Source organism: Nycticebus coucang, chromosome 4 (genome assembly GCF_027406575.1).
Source record: "Nycticebus coucang isolate mNycCou1 chromosome 4, mNycCou1.pri, whole genome shotgun sequence".
In the NCBI taxonomy this organism is placed as follows: domain Eukaryota; kingdom Metazoa; phylum Chordata; class Mammalia; order Primates; family Lorisidae; genus Nycticebus; species Nycticebus coucang.
This window is the reverse complement of record NC_069783.1, coordinates 134,634,883-134,654,301: the sequence shown is the minus strand read 5'-3', so window position 1 is coordinate 134,654,301 and position 19,419 is coordinate 134,634,883. Positions and strand designations below refer to the sequence as shown.

General features: G+C 45.1%; 2 protein-coding genes across 2 annotated transcripts in view; one reads left to right on the top strand and one right to left on the bottom strand.

Annotated features, from left to right (window-relative positions):
• Positions 1–19,419, top strand: part of SPECC1L (sperm antigen with calponin homology and coiled-coil domains 1 like) — a 182,920-nt gene that overhangs the window by 8,653 nt on the left and 154,848 nt on the right. The window lies entirely within an intron of this gene.
• On the bottom strand, positions 899–1,347 carry LOC128584703 (40S ribosomal protein S25-like). The gene has a single exon (XM_053589824.1). The coding sequence runs from the start codon at positions 1,321–1,323 to the stop codon at positions 946–948; it is 378 nt and encodes a 125-aa protein (XP_053445799.1). The 5' UTR covers positions 1,324–1,347; the 3' UTR covers positions 899–945.

The following is a 19,419-nucleotide window of genomic DNA, read 5'->3' as shown; positions in this document are numbered from 1 at the left end:
TTTCTGGTGGCTCCTCGTCACCTTGAATTCCTGAGGCAGTCTCTTAGGGCTGCCTTACTCTGTAACAATCACAGTAGTCCTTTTCTCCCAGTAAATGCCCCCTTTCTCTCCTTAATATGTTCTCCCGCTTAGGAGACACTAGTGTCTCTTTATCATGATTTGTTCTACCCTCTGGGTCCAAGGATTCTTGAGCAGGAGCTATTGAATTTTCTTCTCTGGTGCTTTTTTCTTTGTAAACTCTGGTGGATTAGGGCCAATTAAAAATCTTCTGTTCCATTTTCTTGTTGCTCTCTCATTCTGGTGTTTTCTACAAGCTCCACTGAATCACTGCAGTTTTAAATTGCACATGAACTCTATGGACACCCTGTATAGGTTTGCTTCCTCTCCCTCATTGAGATCCTGCTGTATTTTTCAACCTTAGTATTGTCATTTTTTTCTTTCTTTCTTTTTTTTGTAGAGACAGAGTCTCACTTTGTCGCCCTCAGTAGAGTGCTGTGGCATTACATAGCTCACAGCAACCTCCAGTTCCTGGGCTTAGGCAATTCTTTTGCCTCAGCCTCCCGAATAGCTGGGACTACAGGCGCCCACCACAACGCCCGGCTATTTTTTTGGTTGCAGTTTGGCCGGGGCTGGGCTTGAACCCGCCACCCTCAGTATATGGGGCCGGCGCCCTGCTCACTGAGCCACGGCGCTGCCCTCTACTTTCAAATACTTTTATTATCTCAAAAAAATTATTTACTCATTTAGTCATTCCCATTTCCCCCTCCCCCCATTCCCTGGCAGCTACTAATTCTTTTTTCTTTATGGATTAGCCTATTCTGGGTATTTCATATAAATGGAATCATGTAATATGTGACCTTTTGTCTGGTTTCTTTCTTTCTTTTTTTTTTTTTTTTTGTTCAATAAAGTTTTATTTTTCCAAATATATGGTTGGTTGGACCCTGTTCATGCATCTTCACCAGCAGCTGGGGCATCTCCACCCTTGGTATTTCTGGTGTAAATTACTTGAGCTCTGTGCTTTGAAACCAGTTTGATAAGGCCTTTACTAAGGAGCTCCTGAAGGGCTGCCCTGGCCAGGGAACCTCGAATCTTCAGTCTCTCAGAGACCATAGCTGGAGTGATAAGCTTATAGTTGGGAACTTCCTTACAGAGTTTGTCATACGTAGCTTTGTCAAACAAGACTAGGTTGTTGAGCTTGTCCCGAACTTTGCCTTTGGACCACTTCTTCTTTTTGGCCTTGCCTCCAGATTTGTTCACTGGGTCTTTGTCTTTCTTGGCCGACTTTCCGGCATCTTTCTTCTTCTTGTCATCCTTGGGTGGCATTGCGAAGCTAGGAGAGGAGCTGCCACTACCATAACCTGGCTAAGATGTCAGACAAAAAGGTGTCTGGTTTCTTTCTTTTAGCATAATGTTATCAAAATTTATCCCTGTTCTAGCATGTATTAGTACTTTCTTTTTTTTTTTTTTTGTAGAGACAGAGTTTCACTTTATTGCCCTCGGTAGAGTGCTGTGGCGTCACACAGCTCACAGCAACCTCCAACTCCTGGGCTTCGGTGATTCTCCTGCCTCAGCCTCCTGAGTAGCTGGGACTACAGGCGCCCGCCACAACGCCCGGCTATTTTTTTGTTGCAGTTTGGCTGGGGCTGTGTTTGAACACACCACCCTCGGCATATGGGGCCGGCGCCCTGCTCATTGAGCCACAGGCGCCGCCCTAGTACTTTATTTCTTTATGGCTAAATGATACTCTGTACTTTGTATATTCATCAGTTGATGGGACATTTGGTTTTTTTCCGCTTTGGCTATTACGAATAATGCTGCTATGAACAAGCATACAAGTTTTTTTTTTTTTTTTTTTTTTTAGACAGGATCTCACTTTGTCACCCTCAGTAGAGCACTGTGGCATCATAGCTCACAGCAACCTCAAACTCTTGGGCTCAAGCAATTCTTTTCCTCAGCCTCCCAAGTATGGTAGCTGGGACTGCAGGTGCCCGCCACAATACCTGACTAGTTTTTTTTTATTTTTGGCCAGGGCTGGGCTTGAACCCGCCACCTCCGGCATATGGGACCGGCGCCCTACTCGTTGAGCCACAGGCGCCGCCCTACCCGACTAGTTTTTAGAGACAGGATCTTGCTCTGGCTTAGTACAGCCCTGCGTTCCCGGCCCTCATGTACAAGTTTTTTTGTGGACATGCTTTCAGTCTCTTAGGTATGTACCTAGAAGTTGGAGGGCTCAGTCATAATGGTAGCTGTGTTAAACTTTTTGAGAAACTGCCAAAGTATATTTGAAAGCCACAGCATTTTACACTTCCACCAGCAGTGTATAAGAATGTCATGTTCTGGGCAGTGCCTGTGGTTCGGTGGGTGGGGCGCCAGCCCCATATACCGAGGGTGGTGGGTTCAAACCCGGCCTTGGCCAAATTGTGGTAAAAAATAGCCGCGCGTGGGCAGCACCCGTGGCTCAGTGAGTAGGGTGTCGGCCCCATATACCAACGGTGGCAGGTTCAAACCCGGCCCCCGCCAAACTGCAACAACAACAACAAAATAGCCGGGTATTGTGGCGGGCATCTGTAGTCCCAGGTACTCGGGAGGCTGAGGCAGGAGAGTCTCCTAAGTCCAGGAGTTGGAGATTGCTGTGGGCTGAGATGCCTCGGCACTCTACTGAGGGCGATAAAGTGAGACTCTGTCTCTTAAAAAAAAAAAGAATTCTATGTTCTCGGCTGGGTGCGGTGGCTCACACCTGTAATCTTAGCACTCTGGGAGGCTGAGGCAGGCAGATTGCCTAAGCTAGAGAGAGAGACCCTGTTTCTAAAAATAGCCAGGTGTTGTGGTGGTCGCCTGTAGTCCCAGCTACTTGGGAGACTGAGGCAAGAGAATCACTTGAGCACAAGAATCTGCTGTGAGCTGTGACACATGGCACTCTACCAAGGGGTGACAAAGTGAGACTCTGTCTCTGTCTCAAAATAAAATAAGAATTCCATGTTCTCTACTTCCTCACCAATGTATGAGATCACATATTTGTTTTTTATAGGTGTGGTCACACTCTGTTGCCCAGGCTGGAGTGCAGTGGCACAATTCTCAGTCACTATACCCTGGAACTTCTGGGCTCAAATGATCTTCCCACTTTAGCTTCTTAAATAGCTGGGACTACAGGTGCACACCACTATACACAGCTTGTTTAATTTTAATTTTTTAAATTTTTGTAGAGAGAGAGTCTCACTATGTTGCCCAGGTTGGTTGTGAACTTGTTTCAGGTGGTCCTCCTGCCTCAGTCTTTCCTGCTGAGATTACAGGTGTGAGCAACTGCACCCAGCCAGAAAAGCACATTTAGACACACATTCACTCAACCTTCCTTTTTTTTTTTGGAGACAGAGTCTCACTTTGTCACCCCTTGGTGGAGTGCCATGGTGCTCAAACTCTTGGGCTGAAGCAATTTTCTTGCCTCAGCCTCCCAAGTAGCTGGGACTACAGGCACCCACCACAACGCCCAGCTGTTTTTTGTTGCAGTTGTCATTGTTGTTTTACCCGGCCCGGGCCAAGTATGAACCCACCAGCCTCAGTGTATGTGGTTGGCTCTGTAACCACTGTGCTACGAGCCTCAACCTTCCTTTTACCTCCCAGGTCAGGGTCTTTTTTTTTTTAGAGACAGAGTCTCACTTTATCGCCCTCAGTAGAGTGCTATGGCGTCACACAGCTCACAGCAACCTCCAGCTTCTGGGCTTAGGCAATTCTCTTGCCTCAGCCTCCCAAGTAGCTGGGACTACAGGCGCCTGCCACAACGCCCGGCTATTTTATATTGCAGTTTGGCCGGGGCTGGGTTTGAACCCAGCACCCTTGGTATATGGGGCCGGCGCCTTACTCACTTGAGCCACAGGCGCCGCCCCCCAGGTCAGAGTCTTGGTCAGCCATACCCTCCAGCCTAGACTTAGCTTGTGGTGGAAAGCAAATCATTTATTAATGCAAGAATTTCACTATAATGAATAAAATATTTTGCAAAACACATTTTTGGCATTTCAGTTACTAAACTTTCTTTGTTTTCAAATTGAAAATAAAACAAAAAATGTAACTTGCAAGTTTATGTTGCAGTAGTACAGCGTTACTGAAGGACTAGTACAGAATATAAATGTTGGCTAGGATACTGTTGGCTACTCCCAGATTCTTAATAATCACCTCTCTTGCCTTTGTTTCCGACTTTCTTTTTTTTTTTGTAGAGACAGAGTCTCACTTTATGGCCCTCGGTAGAGTGCTGTGACCTCACACAGCTCACAGCAACCTCCAACTCCTGGGCTTAAGCGATTCTCTTGCCTCAGCCTCCCGAGTAGCTGGGACTACAGGCAGCCGCCACAACGCCCGGCTATTTTTTGGTTGCAGTTTGGCCGGGGCCGGGTTTGAACCCGCCACCCTCGGTATATGGGGCCGGCGCCCTACCGACTGAGCCACAGGCGCCGCCCTCCGACTTTCTTTACTCCACCACATACATGCTTAGGTGGGTTGTGTTCCAAAATTTTATTTATAAAACTAATTCATAAGGTTTATGAAGTTGATGTTTTAATAATACTATGAAATCTAACGAGCATCTGTAGCTGCACGGTTGAAAAAGTATACATTTCATGTGTACCTTTCATTAAATGTGATCCTCTCCAAATCTTGAGGTAGTTAGCACAACTGTTATTTGCCTTGTTTTATAAATGAGGAAGCAAGGTTAAGAATGCAGAACTTTGAGCTTGGATTTGAGTCCAGGTTTGTGACTAAAAATCCTATATTCTTTTCACTCTGATGTGCTACCATTTAAGCCATGATGTGTTCATCGTGTGGTTGAAAGAACTACTCAGCTGTTTTGCATACTTCGCATGCAAAGAGGAATGGATTTATTTTCTATTGCTTAGAAAGTCCTGGAGTAAATGGATTTTCTGTATTATTTTAAAGTGGAAGTGAAGTATGAATTTGGAATTTATAATTTTTTTCCAACACTATTCCTGTAGGGATTTTTTTTTTTTAATTAGAAATGGAAATTGAGAGTATACTGTGATGGTAGGCTACGGAGGGGCGGTGAGAGTGAGACTCTGCTGGAGGGCTAATGCAGTATTTACTGTCTCACCCAGAATTTATTACTCTTAGAGTCTTTTTAGTCCTAGTTGCATGTAATCACGCAGAATGTTGTATAGAGAAAGCTGCATGGGTACTACATTTGCCCGGCCAAAGGAGCTGTACACTGCACAAGGGGAGAGAGCGTGGTTGCAAGTTGTGCATCCAGTCAGAGGATGAGTTCTGAGGAGAGTAGAATTCCTAGTCACCAAACACCTTTGAGCTGAAGTTTTAGAGAGTAGTGAGGTCAAGAAGAAAAAGAACTGTTTTCTCTCAAACAGCTGGTGAATTTTGTTAGTAGTTACTGGTTTCTTTGTCTTTTGTGGTTATGTGGCTCAGGCCTGTAACTCCCCTCCCAGGGGATTGGAGATTACGTGGCAACTGAATTGAAAAAGAGGTTGTCTCTACCCAAGGGAAAATAGGCAAGTGAGAAAGTGAGCCAGGAGAATTCTTAGTGCTTTGGTACAGTATGAATGCTTTTTAAGATAAATGAGATTGGGCCGGGCGCAGTGGCTCACACCCTGTTTCCTCGAAAATAAGACATCCTCCGAAAATAAGACCTACTTACAGGAAAGATAAGACGTCCCCTGAAAATAAGACCTAGCGCATCTTTGGGAGCATAAAATAAGACACTGTCTTATTTTCGGGGAAACAGGGTACCTATAATCCTAGCTCTCTTGGAGGCTGAGGCAGGTGGATTGCCTGAGCTTGCAAGTTCAAGACCAGCCTGAGCAAAAGCTAGACCCCGTCTGTACTAAAAATAGAAAAATTGTGGCAAGAGGATCGCTTGAGCCTAAGACTTGGAGGTTGCTGTGAGCTGTGACACTATGGCACTCTACCCAGAGTGACAGAGACTCTGTCTCAACTAAAAAAAAAAAAAAACTCCTTTGGCCAGGCAAATGTAGTACCCATGTAGCTTTCTCTATACAACGTTCTGCATGATTACATGCAACTAGGAATAAAAAGGCTGTAAGGGTAATAAATTCTGGGTGAGACAGTAAATACTACATTAGCCACTCTTGTCTGGAGCCTTTAGAACTGAATCCTGTGGATATACTAAGTAAGGTTAGTGCAAGAACTTTACCTTTCAGCTGATGTCTGGTGACGCACAGTGCTGTGGCCCCACTGGGGTGCTTTTGGTGGGTAAAGAGGATTCAGCTGCTTCTGAGTAGCAGCTCCTTTGATGTCGGGGCATCTGTGATTATTAGCAGCTCTTAAATCTGCCTTTTGATAACTTTTCAGTAGTCCTATTCCGGCCTTCTGGGTCTTTTTAAAATTGAAAATAGTTATTTTCACTTACTGAGTTCAAAGTCTTTCTTATTTGCATTGTTTCCAGAATCCTCTGCACTGGACACAAGCACTTTATGAGACCCTCTCCTTACAGTCTTGTTCTAGAACAGCACACAGCACCCTCAGGTCCTCTGAGGGGCACAGAGTGACTGGGTCCCGTCTTCCTGGGTATAGAAAGCTTAGACCAGCAGTTCTCAATCTGTGGATCGCAACCCCTTTTTAACATTGAAAACACATTGTGGCAATCGGAAGACCAAGTGATTTATTTCAACTCTAAACTGTATTAGCACTCTCAGAGCAGCTGTGCCTCAGGGGCACAGGAGACATGGTGGATAGAAACTTCCACGTTGCCTTGCAGAGCCAGGCGGATCAGGTTCCCTTTTTTTTTTTTTTGTTTTGTTTTGGTGCTTTTTAAGACAAAGAGACACAGGGTCATGATTTGTTGCTTAGTCTGGTCTCAAACTCCTGGGCTCAAGTGATCCCCCCTCCTTAGCCTCACAAGTAGCTGGGATTATAGGTGTGCGCCACCATGCCCGACTGTTTTTGTTATGGTTGTTGTTTTTTGAGACAGAGTCTCACTATGTTGCCCTCAGTAGAGTCCTGTTACGTCACAGCTCACAGCAACCTCAAACTCTTGGGCTTAAGTGATTCTCTTGCCTCAGCCTCTCAAGTAGGTGGGACTACAGGTGCCCACCACAACACCCAGCTATTTTTTGGTTGTAGTTGTCATAATTGTTTGGCAGGTCCAGGCTGGATTCGAACCCACCAGCTCCAGGGTATGTGGCTGGTGCCCTAGCCGCCGAGCCTGTTTTTTGTTTTTTGAGAGAGTCACTCCAGTGGAGTGTGGTGGTGTGATCATAGCTCACAGCATCTTCAAACTCCTGGGCTCAAGTGGTCCTTCTCCTTCAGTCTCCCAAGTGGTTGGGACTACGGGCAGGCGCCACCACACTTGGCTCACTTTTCTATTTTTTGTAGAGATGGGGTCTCACTCTTGTTTAGGCTGGTGTCTAATTCCTGAGGTCAAGTGATGCTCCCACTATGCCTCCCAGAGTGCTAAGATTACAGGTGTGAATCATTGCCCCTGGCTTTGTTTTTATTTTTTTTTATTTTTTTTTTTTTTTGTAGAGACAGAGTCTCACTTTATGGCCCTCAGTAGAGTGCCGTGGCCTCACACAGCTCACAGCAACCTCCAACTCCTGGGCTTAAGCGATTCTCTTGCCTCAGCCTCCCGAGCAGCTGGGACTACAGGCGCTTTGTTTTTATTTTTAATCGACATATTGTAATTGTACATATGTTTGGTGCACGTGTCATTTTTTAAGATTTCAGATTCATAGAGTGCAAATGGTTAGGTTACAGTATTTGCCTTTGTTAGGTAAGGTCCCTGCGGAGGTGTGCCATATACCCTAACATTGTGCCCATTAGGTGGGAGCACACCAACCCCCTCTCCCCTCCCTTCTCTCTTCCTGATCATCCCCCTCTCCCCAACTTGAATTAAATTGAGTTTTTCTCTTGTGTGGGGATGTATTAGTTCATTTGTTGTCTTCATATTGACAACATTGGATACTTTTCCATTCTTTTTTTTTTTTTGTACAGACAAAGAGTCTCACTTTATGGCCCTCGGTAGAGTGCGGTGGCCTCACACAGCTCACAGCAACCTCCAACTCCTGGGCTTAAGCGATTCTCCTGCCTCAGCCTCCCGAGTAGCTGGGACTACAGGCGCCTGCCACAATGGCCCAGCTATTTTTTGGTTGCAGTTTGGCCGGGGCTGGGTTTGAACCCACCACCCTCGGTATATGGGGCCGGCGCCTTACTGACTGAGCCACAGGCGATGCCCACTTTTCCATTCTTGTGATACTTTTTTTTTTTTTTTTTTTGTAGAGACAGAGTCTCACTTTATGGCCCTCGGTAGAGTGCCGTGGCCTCACACAGCTCACAGCAACCTCCAACTCCTGGGATCAAGCGATTCTCTTGCCTCAGCCTCCCGAGCAGCTGGGACTACAGGCGCCTGCCACAACGCCCGGCTATTTTTTGGTTGCAATTTGGCCGGGGCCGGGTTTGAACCCTCCACCCTCGGTATATGGGGCTGGCACCCTACCGACTGAGCCACAGGCACCACCCTCTTGTGATACTTTTTTACAAAGAATACTCTCCAACTCTATCTAGTTTAATACAAAAGATGTAAAGTCTCCATCTTTTTGTGGCTGAATAGTATTCCATGGTATACATATACCACAGTTTATTAATCCATTCATGGGCTGATGGGCACTTGGGTTGATTCCACATCTTGGCTACATGTGATATTTTGATAATGTATACAGTGTATAACGATCAAATCAGGGTAATTGGGATAGCATTGCCTCAAACATTTATGTTTGTGTTGGGAACATCGCAATTCTTTTCCTCTAGCTATTTTGAAATATACAATAGATTATCAATAATGTTAACTTTCCTGATGCATTCTTTCTATTTTTAAACCCCCGACTCTTTCTTTCACATATTATTCTTCTGAGAACTCTTTGACAATAAGAACAAATCCTGACCATTGAGGCATCTGCACATTTCCAAAATCTCTTTCTTCTCTGAGTTGCTACTTTAAATTGGAGGAGATGAAAAAACTTGTGTGTCCCTAAAACTCAGGGTTTCCTATCTGGGATTTCAGTTACCAGGATTCATTCCAGGTTTCTTATTATTATTTATTATTTGTTTCTAAATGCATGCAAGGATGGGGGTGGTCCCTGGGCTTTAAGGCCAGCAGATTTGCCACCTTATTCTGTGTGTCAACCCACAGAGGTCCGGCCCCTGATGAGCTGTGCTGCAACCCTCCTTCCTAGCCGGTTCTGCTTGAGCCTCCAGTGATGGGGTCTGTCACTTCACTTACTCGTGTTGACTGCTCTTTGTGAGTCTCTGCATTGTTGGAGTGAGACTTGTTTTTTTCTTGAGACAGAGTCTCACTTTGTTACCTCAGTAACAGTAGAGTGCTGTGGCCTTATAGCTTACAGCAACCTCAAACACTTGGGCTCAGGTCGTTCTCTTGCCTCAGCCTGCTGAGTAGCTGGGACTACAGGCATCTGTTACAATGCCCGGCTGTTTTTTAGAGACTAGGTCTCACTCTTGTCAGGCTGGTCTCAAACTCCTGAGCTCAGGCAGTCCACCCGTCTTGTGATTACAGGTTTGAGCCACTGTGCTTGGCCACTGACCGGTCTTCTTTTTTTTTTTTTTTTTTGTGGTTTTTGGCCGGGGCTGGGTTTGAACCCAGCACCTCCGGCATATGGGACTGGCACCCTACTCCTTGAGCTACAGGCGCTGCCCCGGTCTTCTTCTTTTCCTTCTGCTGCTCATCACCTTTTCTTTCCTCATTTCATTTTTGAATTAGTGTCTGGAATTGGTCTCTCTGTGGTGACATCGCAGGCAGGACACTCACTTTCCTCTGATGGGTTAGGAATTTTCTCTGTGCACTGCCTCCCTATCGGGTGCTCCCCCTTCCTAGATGTGGGCCTCCCATCCTGCTCTGAAAATTGGAAATGAATAGGGGCCCATCAGCACCCCTTGCACACAGAGGGACAGCCTCTCCCAGGCTCAGAGCTACATAGTGACGTAGTGTTTTGCTCACCTGCTTCCATGAGAGCTGCTGCTGCTGGTTAGAGTTTGGGAAGGGAGGGAGGGAAACAGAAGGTAGTAATGAGCATTCCTGAGGGAGAGAGGATTGATGGACACTTTGTCCAGAAGCAGCCAGATACATGTAGATAGTGAATATTTAGTCACTGCAGGCTTTCTCATCTCTTGCAGCTAATCAACTCTGTCACCGTAGCACAAAAGTACCCATGACAATATGTAAATGAACAAGTATGACTGTTTCAATAAAATTCCTGATTTTGCATATTTCTCATGTCACAAGATAGCCTTGATTGTTTTTTCCAACTGTGTAAAAATGCAAAACCTTAGTTTGTGAATTGCATAAGACAAGTAAAGGGTGGATTTGTCCTACAGACTCTGATTTGTTGACCCCTGTCATAGAGGAACAAGAAGCAGAAAGGACTGGTTGTAAGAGCTGGGAAACCAAGCTAGGGTGTGAAAAAGGAAACCATTTTTGTCATGTAATGAAAAAAAAAATTTTTGTAATTTGTTTTGAGACAGAGTCTCACTATGTCGCCCTTGTGTCGCTATGTGGCGGCACAGCTCACAGCAACCTCAAACTCTTGGGCTTAAGGGATTCTCTTGCCACCTGCCATGATGCCTGGCTATTTTTTGTTGCAGTTGTCATTGTTGCTTTAGCTGGCCCGGGCTGGATTCGAACCCACCAGCCTCGGTGTATGTGGCTGTCCTTATAATCACTGTACTATGGGAAGGATATTTTGTATTTATGTGTGTTCCTGGAAGCATCTCAGTCTTTTTTTTGCAATTTTTTTTTGGCGGGGGCTGGGTTTGAACCTGCCACCTCCAGTATATGGGGCCTGTGCCCTACTCCTTTGAGCCACAGGTGCCACCCAGCATCTCAGTCTTTATTAAAAACAAAACACATTTCACTCTGGAAAGTTTCAAGTGTAAACCAAATAGAATAATATACTGAATATATTATATACATGGGTGGTGATACAGTTCCCACCTGCCTTCATCTGTTGTCAGTCCGAGACCTTTGTGTGTGTGTGTGTGAATTTTATATTCAGCTTGTCACATTGGACAAAAAAACCCTGCTGGAATTTTGGTTGTTTGTGTTGGATCTGTAGAAAATTAATTTAGTAACAATATTGCATCTTTCCACCCTTGAACATTGAACATGCTACATTTTACAGTTAATTTAGGTGGTCCTTTTTTTTTTTTGAGACAAAATCTCACTTGGGGCTTGATGCCGGTAACTCAGTGGTTAGCGTGCCGGCCACTTGCACTAGGGCTGGTGGGTTTGAACCCGGCCAGGGCCAGCTAAACAACAATGAGAACAATTAACAGAAAAATAGCTGGGTGTTGTGGCAGGTGCCTATAGTCCCAGCTACTAGGGAGGCTGAGGCAAGAGAATCACTTGAGCCCAAGGGTTTGAGGTTGTTGTGAGCTGTGATGCCATGGCACTACCCAGGGTGACATAGTGAGACCCTGTGTCAAAAAACAGAAACAAAGTCTCACTTGGTCACCCTTGGTAGAGTGCCGTGGCATCTTTAGCTTAGAGCAGGGGTCCTCAAACTACGGCCCGTGGGCCATATGCACCCTACCGAGGACATTTATCCGGCCCCTGTGTTTTTGCCACCACTGCCTGTCCTGCTGAGCAGCAGACTGGTCCCGGCCCGCAGTGCGCGTGTGTGGAATGTGCGCCGCACTCTCCGACTCCCCTCCTTCTCTCTGTCTCTCAACTCTCCTCTCAGTCTCAGGACTAACTGATGCACACTTGCATCACTTGTTACGACTAGCAGTGACAAATAAGGAACTGGCCATTGACAGTCTCATTAGCCAAAAGCAGGCCCATAGTTCCCAATGAAATACTGATAAATTTGTTGATTTAACTTTACTTGTTCTTCATTTTAAATATTGTATTTGTTCCTGTTTTGTTTTTTTACTTCAAAATAAGATATGTGCAGTGTGCATAGGAATTTGTTCATAGTTTCTTTTTTTTAAACTATAGTCCGGCCCTCCAGCTGTCTGAGGGACAGTGAACTGGCCCCCTGTTTAAAAAGTTTGAGGACCCCTGGCTTAGAACAACCTCAAACTCTTGGGTTCAAGTGATCCTCTTGCCTCAGCCTCCCAAGTAGCTGGGACTATAGGTGCCTGCCACAATACCCAGCTAGTTTTTAGAGATGGGGTTTCCCTCCGGCTCAGGCTAGTCTCGAACCTGTGAGCTCAGGAAGTCCATCTGCCTCGGCTTACCAAGTGCTGGGTATACAGGCGTGAGCCACAGCGTCCAGCCCTAAGTCTTTAATTTTTCTCAGCAGTATTTTACAGTTTTCAATGTGTAGATCTTTTACCTTTTTTTGGGGGGGGGGGTAAGACAGATTTACCCGTAAATGTATTTATTTTGATATTGTTGTGAATAATATTTTTAAAGATTTCAGTTTCTAATTGTTTATTGATAATATATGAAGAGGCTCGGCACCTGTAGCTTAAGCTGCTAAGGCGCCAGCCTCATATACCAGAGCTGGTGGGTTCGGATCCAGCCTGGGCCTGCCAAACAACAATGACAACTATAACTAAAAAGCTGGGCGTTGTGGCAGGCGCCTGTAGTCCCAGCTACTTGGGAGGCTGAGGCAAGAGAATTGTTTAAGCCCAGGAGTTGGAGGTTGCTGTGAGCTGTGATGCCATAGCACTCTACCCAGGGCAACAGCTTGAGGCTCTGTCTCAAAAAAAAAAAAAAAATAAAATAAAAAATAATAATATATGAAGATACAGTTTTTTAAATTTTTTTAAGACAGTCTCTGTCACCCTGGTAGAATGCAGTGGCAGATCATTAGCTCATAACAACCTCATACTCCTGGGCTCAAGTGATCCTCCTGCCTCAGCCTCTTGAGTACTTGGGACTACAGGTTCCTGACACGACACCCACCTCATTTTTCTATTTTTAGTAGAGGCAGGGTCTTGCTCTTGCTCAGGGTGATCTGGAACTCCTGAGTTCAACCGACTTTCACCTTGGCCCTCCAGAGTGCTGGGATTATAGGCATGAGCCATCATGTATAAATGATCCTATATTCTGAAATCAGACTGTCCTAACTAGTAGCTTTGTTTTGTAGATTGCATTTGATAATTCGTTTAAGTTGTCTGTAAAAAGGGGCAGTTTTATTTTTTCCTTCCCAATCTGAAGGCCTTTTAATTCATTTATTGGTTGCTTTGTTGCGTTTGCTCACACTTCTAGTACGTAATGAGTAGAAGTGGTGAGAGTAGATTTTCTTTTCTGTTCTTTTTTTTTTTTTTTTGTAGAGACAGTCTCACTTTATTGCCCTCAGTAGAGTGCCAGGGCATCACACAGCTCACAGCAACCTCTAACTCCTGGGCTTAGGCGATTCCCTTGCCTCAGCTTCCCGAGTAGCTGGTGCCCACTACAACGCCCGGCTATTTTTTTGTTGCCGTATGGCTGGGTCTGGGTATGAACCTGCCACCCTCGGTGTATGGGGCTGGTGCCCTACCCACTGAGCCACAGGCGCTGCCCTCGGTTTTTTTTTTTTAAGAGACAGAGTCTCTTTGACTAAAGAACATTACTTAAACATTAATTTTTACTTCAATTTGTTACTATGTTGTTTAGGGTACAGGATACTGCATCCTCATTTACAAGTGAATTATGTTTGTAATTTCCCCTTTATAAGTATATATATATATATTTTTTTTTTTTTTGTAGAGACAGAGTCTCACTTTACTGCCCTCCGTAGAGTGCCGTGGCGTCACACAGCTCACAGCAACCTCCAGCTCTTGGGCTTATGTGATTCTCTTGCCTCAGCCTCCCGAGCAGCTGGGACTACAGGCGCCCGCCACAATGCCTAGCTATTTTTTTGTTGTTGCAGTTTGGCCGGGGCTGGGTTAGAACCCGCCACCCTCGGCATATGGGGCCGGCGCCCTACTCACTGAGCCACAGGCGCCGCCCAAGAATATATTTTTTCTAATTTTAATATCAGGTGTATCCAGATTAAGTAGAATGATTTTGAAGTATTTCTTCTTTTTCTGTTGTCTATAAGATTTGGCATGATCTATTTTTTGAAATTATCTTTTATCTTTATTTATAAATATTGTCTATTCTTTGATACTTTGGGAAAAAAATAATAATATGTAGTTAATTGATGACTCCATACTGAACCTCAGAGTCAAAGCATTCTATAATAGACATACTCTTATTTGACAATGTGAATGTTACTTTCTTTGCATTACTATTATTATTATTGCTTAATACTTCGTTGCAGCAATCGTTTGATTTCTTTTCTGAATGTATTCGTCTTTGTTCTTTGCGAGGTTTTTGTTTCTGGTCCCCATCTTAAACATTTTTTTTTTTTTTTGTAGAGACAGAGTCTCACTTTATGGCCCTCGGTAGAGTGCCGTGGCCTCACACAGCTCACAGCAACCTCCAACTCCTGGGCTTATGCGATTCTCTTGCCTCAGCCTCCCGAGCAGCTGGGACTACAGGCGCCCGCCACAATGCCCAGCTATTTTTTGGTTGCAGTTTGGCCGGGGCCGGGCTTAGAACCCGCCACCCTCGGTACGTGGGGCTGGCGCCCTACCGACTGAGCCACAGGTGCTGCCTAAACATTGTTATTGTTATTAAATTTTAAGCCTTTTTAATTTTGTGAAGGTAAAATGTGGAAGCGTAATGAACACACGTATATGTGGAAAAAAAAAAAAAAGAGTGTCTCACTTTACTGCCCTTGGTACAATGCCGTGACGTCACAGCTCACAGCAACCTCCGACTCCTGGGCTTAGGTGATTCTCTTGCCTCAGCCTCCTGAGAAGCTGGGACTACAGGTGCCCACCACAATACCCGGCTATATTTTGTTGCAGTTTGGCTGGGACCGGGTTCGAATCTGCCACCCTTGGTATATGGGGCCAGCGCCCTACTCACTGAGCCACAGGCGCCTCTGAGATTTTCTTTTCTTATTCTTGATTCTATAGGGAAAATATTCAGTCTTATGCCACTAAATATATTAGTTATAGGCATTTCATAGGCTTTGCCTCCCTGAGGCCCTAAATTTGCTAAAGACCAGGAGGGTCCAGAGTGGGGTGGCTTTTCAGGGATCTACCATGTAACCGACTTCAGCTCCCCTTTCCAGGCATAGGTTGCCATCTTTGGGTAGAGCCCACAGCTCTGCCAAACAGATTAGGAAGTCCTGCCCCAGCCAAGAGCTACTTTGCAATCTCTGCACAATATTTATCACTAGGGCACATCCCCTGCCTCAGTGATAAGAGGTTACATAGTTCCCCAGAGCTAGGCTGTGGCGCCCTTGATTGTTGGGTAGTCGCCTCTGGCAACCATACCATCTGCATGGACTTCACTCCCAGAATAGGAAAACCAGTTCCAATCTCCTGATAACCTGCCATAAAACATGGTGAAATTCAGTTTCATTTATGGATGGAGAAGACCTCATTAGCAATTGCAGCAGCAACAAAATAACTGTATGGGACCAGATCAAGTTAAAAAGTTTTTGCACAGCTAACGTAGTCCACAAAGCAAAAAGACAATCTTCACAATGAGAGAAGATATTTGCATGCTAAGAATCTGACAAAGGGCTAATCACCAGGATTTACGATGAACTCAAGTGTATCAATAAGAAAAGAGTGGCTCAGTGCCTGTGGCTCAAGCGGCTAAGACGCCAGCCACAGACACCTGAGCTGGCGGGCTCGAATCCAGCCTGGCCCGCCAAACAACAATGACGGCTGCAACCAAAAAATAGCTGGGCACCGGCAGGCACCTGTAGTCCCAGCTACTTGGGAGGCAGAGGCAGGAGAATCGCTTGAGCCCAGGAGTTGGAGGTTGCTGTGAGCTGTGATGCCACAGCACTCTACCCAGGGTGACAGCTTGAGGGTCTGTCTCAAAAAAACAAACAAACAAAAAATGAAAAAATGCTCATTGTCTTTAATCATCAGAGAAATGCAAATCAAAACCACTTTGAGATATTGCCTAACCCCAGTGAGAATAGTCCACATCACTAAGGCCCCAAACTACAGATGCTGGCATGGATGTGGAGAGAAGGGAACACTTCTACCCTGCTGGTGGGATTGCAAACTAATACAACCTATATGGAAAGAAGTATGGAGAATCCTTAAGGAATTAAAAGTTGACCTTCCATTTGATCCCACAATTCCATTACTAGAACAGAAATTTACCACAAATGCATTTGTACCAAGATGTTTATTGCAGCCCAGTTTATAACTGCCAAGTTGTGGAAGCAGCTCAAATGCCCATCAGTCCATGAATGGATTAACAAATTATGGTATATGTACACCACGGAGTACTATTCAGCCATTAAAAAGATGGAGACTTTACATCTTTTGTGTTTACCATGTATGGAGTTGGGACATATCCTTTTTAGTAAAGGATCTCAAGAATGGAAAAGTATCCAGTGTACTCAGTACTGTTATGAAGCCAGTATGTAAGTATTCATATGAAGACAAAACACAGATACAGTGTAGCAAGGGGGAGAGGGCATTTGGTGGGGTCTTGCCTAATAGAGTAAATTCTAGATGTCTTACCACAAAAAATGAGTGAGGTGATGGTTATGTTAATCAGTTTGATTTAAGCTTTCCACACTATATATCAAATCATCACATTGTACCCCACAAATGTATACACTTATGATTTAATAAAAAATAGAAATAAAAATTAAATAAAATTATTAGAAAAACAAAATAGTTGGGGAAGCGGTCTGGAGTGGTGGCTGATGCCTGCAATCCTAGGACTCTGCGAGGCTGAGGTGGGTGGAATACTTGAGTTTGAGACCAGCATAAGCAAGAGCAGTACCCTATCTCTACTAAAAATAGAAAAACTAGCCAGGCATGGGGGTGCATGTGTCTCATCCCAGCTCCTCAGGAGGCTGAGTCAAGAGCATCGCTGGGGCCCGAGTTTGAGGTTGCTGTGAGCTGTGATGCCATGGCACTCTACCCAGGGTGACAGTGAGAGTTTGTTTAAAAAAAAAAAAAATACTAGGCAAGAGACAGGAATAGAAACTTTTCTCATGAGATTGGCCAGTAAACACATGAAATCATGCTCCTCATCCCTAAGTATCTTAAGAAATGCAACCCAAAACCACTTTGAGATATCACCTAACTCCAGTGAGAATAGCTAGCCCACATCACAAGGTCCCAAACACTTGCTGGTGTGGGTACAGAGGGAGGGGAACACTCAGGCACTGTTGGTGGGACTGCAAACTAGTCCAGCTTCTCTCGAGAGTTCTCAAAGTACTAAAAGTAAACCTGCCATCTGACCCTGTAAATCCATTACTAGACATTTACCTAAACAAAAGACATTTTACCACCAGGACATTTGTACTACAATGTTCATAGGCTCTCATTTCCCAAGAGCCCTAAACACACAAATGGATTAATAAAGCGTGGTCTGTGTATACCATGGATACGATTCATCCATAAAAAGATGGAAATTTTGCATCCTTCGTAACAACCCGGGTGGATTTAGAGAACATTCTCCTAATTCTTGAAAAAGCAAGCATCACATGTACTCAATACCAGTTTGAAACTAGGAGATTAATAATCAGAGATCCAGACGAGAGAAAAGTTCAATTAAACTCTAGGCGGGGTGGGGGGAGGAGGGAAGGGGCTTGGTAGCTTCCCAGCCAGTGGGTCCAGTGCATGGATAGATGGCACACTCCCCAGTCCAGGACACAGCTACAACTCTTGATTTTCACTTGCCATGTGTAAATTATATAACCTAATGGTTTGTACCCTCAGATCTTTAATCCGAAATTAAAAAATAATGGAAGAAAACTAAAGAAGTAGTATGCCAGACACGTGCTATCTGGATGGCTGGGAAAGGCCTCACTGAGGAGGTGGGTGGTGCTGGAGCTGAATCCTGAAGTGATGTGCGAATAGTTGTTTCTTAGGCAAGAAGATAGTAAGGGGCTCTCAGGGGTAGGAGAGCTGGAGCAAAAGTATGAGTGTTTGAAAGTGAGTGGCTGTGTGTGTGTGAAATGGGAGATTGTGGGGTGGCGTGGAGCCAGGATTTGAAGGTATTTGGCTTGGGACAGTGAGGCTGTGTCCAACAGCAGGGAGGCCTGGGAGGATTTATGCTTAGGGCACTGAGGAGCAGCCCAGAAGGACTGATGGCGGGAGGCTGGCTGAGTTGTATGCCTACCTGCTTCCCTGACACACGGAGGTGGGGTAGGGTTTGCAGGGTAGTGGGCACAGAGAGGAGGGATGCTTCCTCACCATTTTTTAAATATCTGAACAGTCAGTGCACCAGCCTGTCTGGCCTCATGGTACAGACCACCCCTTGAGATAAAGCCAGGCCCGGGGAAGCTGTGGTGGGACAGTGTGGCTTCTGCAGGCTGCACTATTCAGAGCCCTGTGCTAGCATTTCCCAGCTGTGGAAGCTTCGGGTTCTCCCGTTTACTGTGGGCCATCTGATCGTAGTACCCACCTCCTGCGCTGAAAAGACTGAATGAAATGTTGACTGTGCAAATGCCAGGACTGTGCTGGCACATCCGAGCCCTTGGGGTTTAGTTTCTCTCTTTCCCTTTTGCCAGTGAGGCTTCAGAGGGACTAGGAGATTCTGAGCATCCATGTGGGGCTGTCGATGTGGGCCTGGCCAGCAGGGACGAGGGGAGGAGTTACAGGTAAGCAGTGAGGTTGCTGGTGGTTCCTTCTCAGATTTCATTCCTTGAGGTGTCTGTCCTTTCCTGGGAAATGTGTAGAAACCTAAGGTCCCTGTGCATAGACTTTGCTGCTCTTTCAGCTCTGCCAGCTGCCAGGGCCGTGGCTTTCTTAACAGACTGTGCAGATGAGACTATTTGTGGTATGGAAAGAAAGCTGAACCCTTCCTTCCCAGCTTACCAGTCCCTTGGCTTATATTTTAGGCTGTGTAGTTCTTTCTCTGTGGGGCTGTCCTGTGTTGTAAGATGTTTAGCTGTATCCTGGCCCCTTCCACACTCAGTGGCAGTAGAGTTCCACCCCTCCTGTTTTGACTACCAATGTCCACAGACAGGCAAGTGTCCAGCAGGTGCAGAAGGGCCCCTCCTCCCTGTCGAGTAATGCTGCTTTGTGCTCAGTAGACAAAAGGAAGAAGAGCTTCTTAACATCATTTGTGAATTTTTTTAACAAGTATTTTAACAAAATGCAATACTTGTTGAAAAAAAGACTTTTTACTAAATTGAATTGGAATTCTAGTCTGTTTTAACTTTAGAAACTCTTCCTTCATGCCATTGTCAAATTCTCAAATGTAAAATTTTAAGCTTTTTACAAAGGATTTTTTACCTTGTCACATTTGAATTAATGAAATACAAAAGAAAACTACTTTGTATTTCTTTCTTTCTTTCTTTTTTTTGAGCCGAGTCTCACTCTATTGTTCTGGGTAGAGTGCTGTGACGTCATAGCTCATAGCAACCTGAAAACTCTTGGGCTTAAGTAATCCTCTGCCTTAGC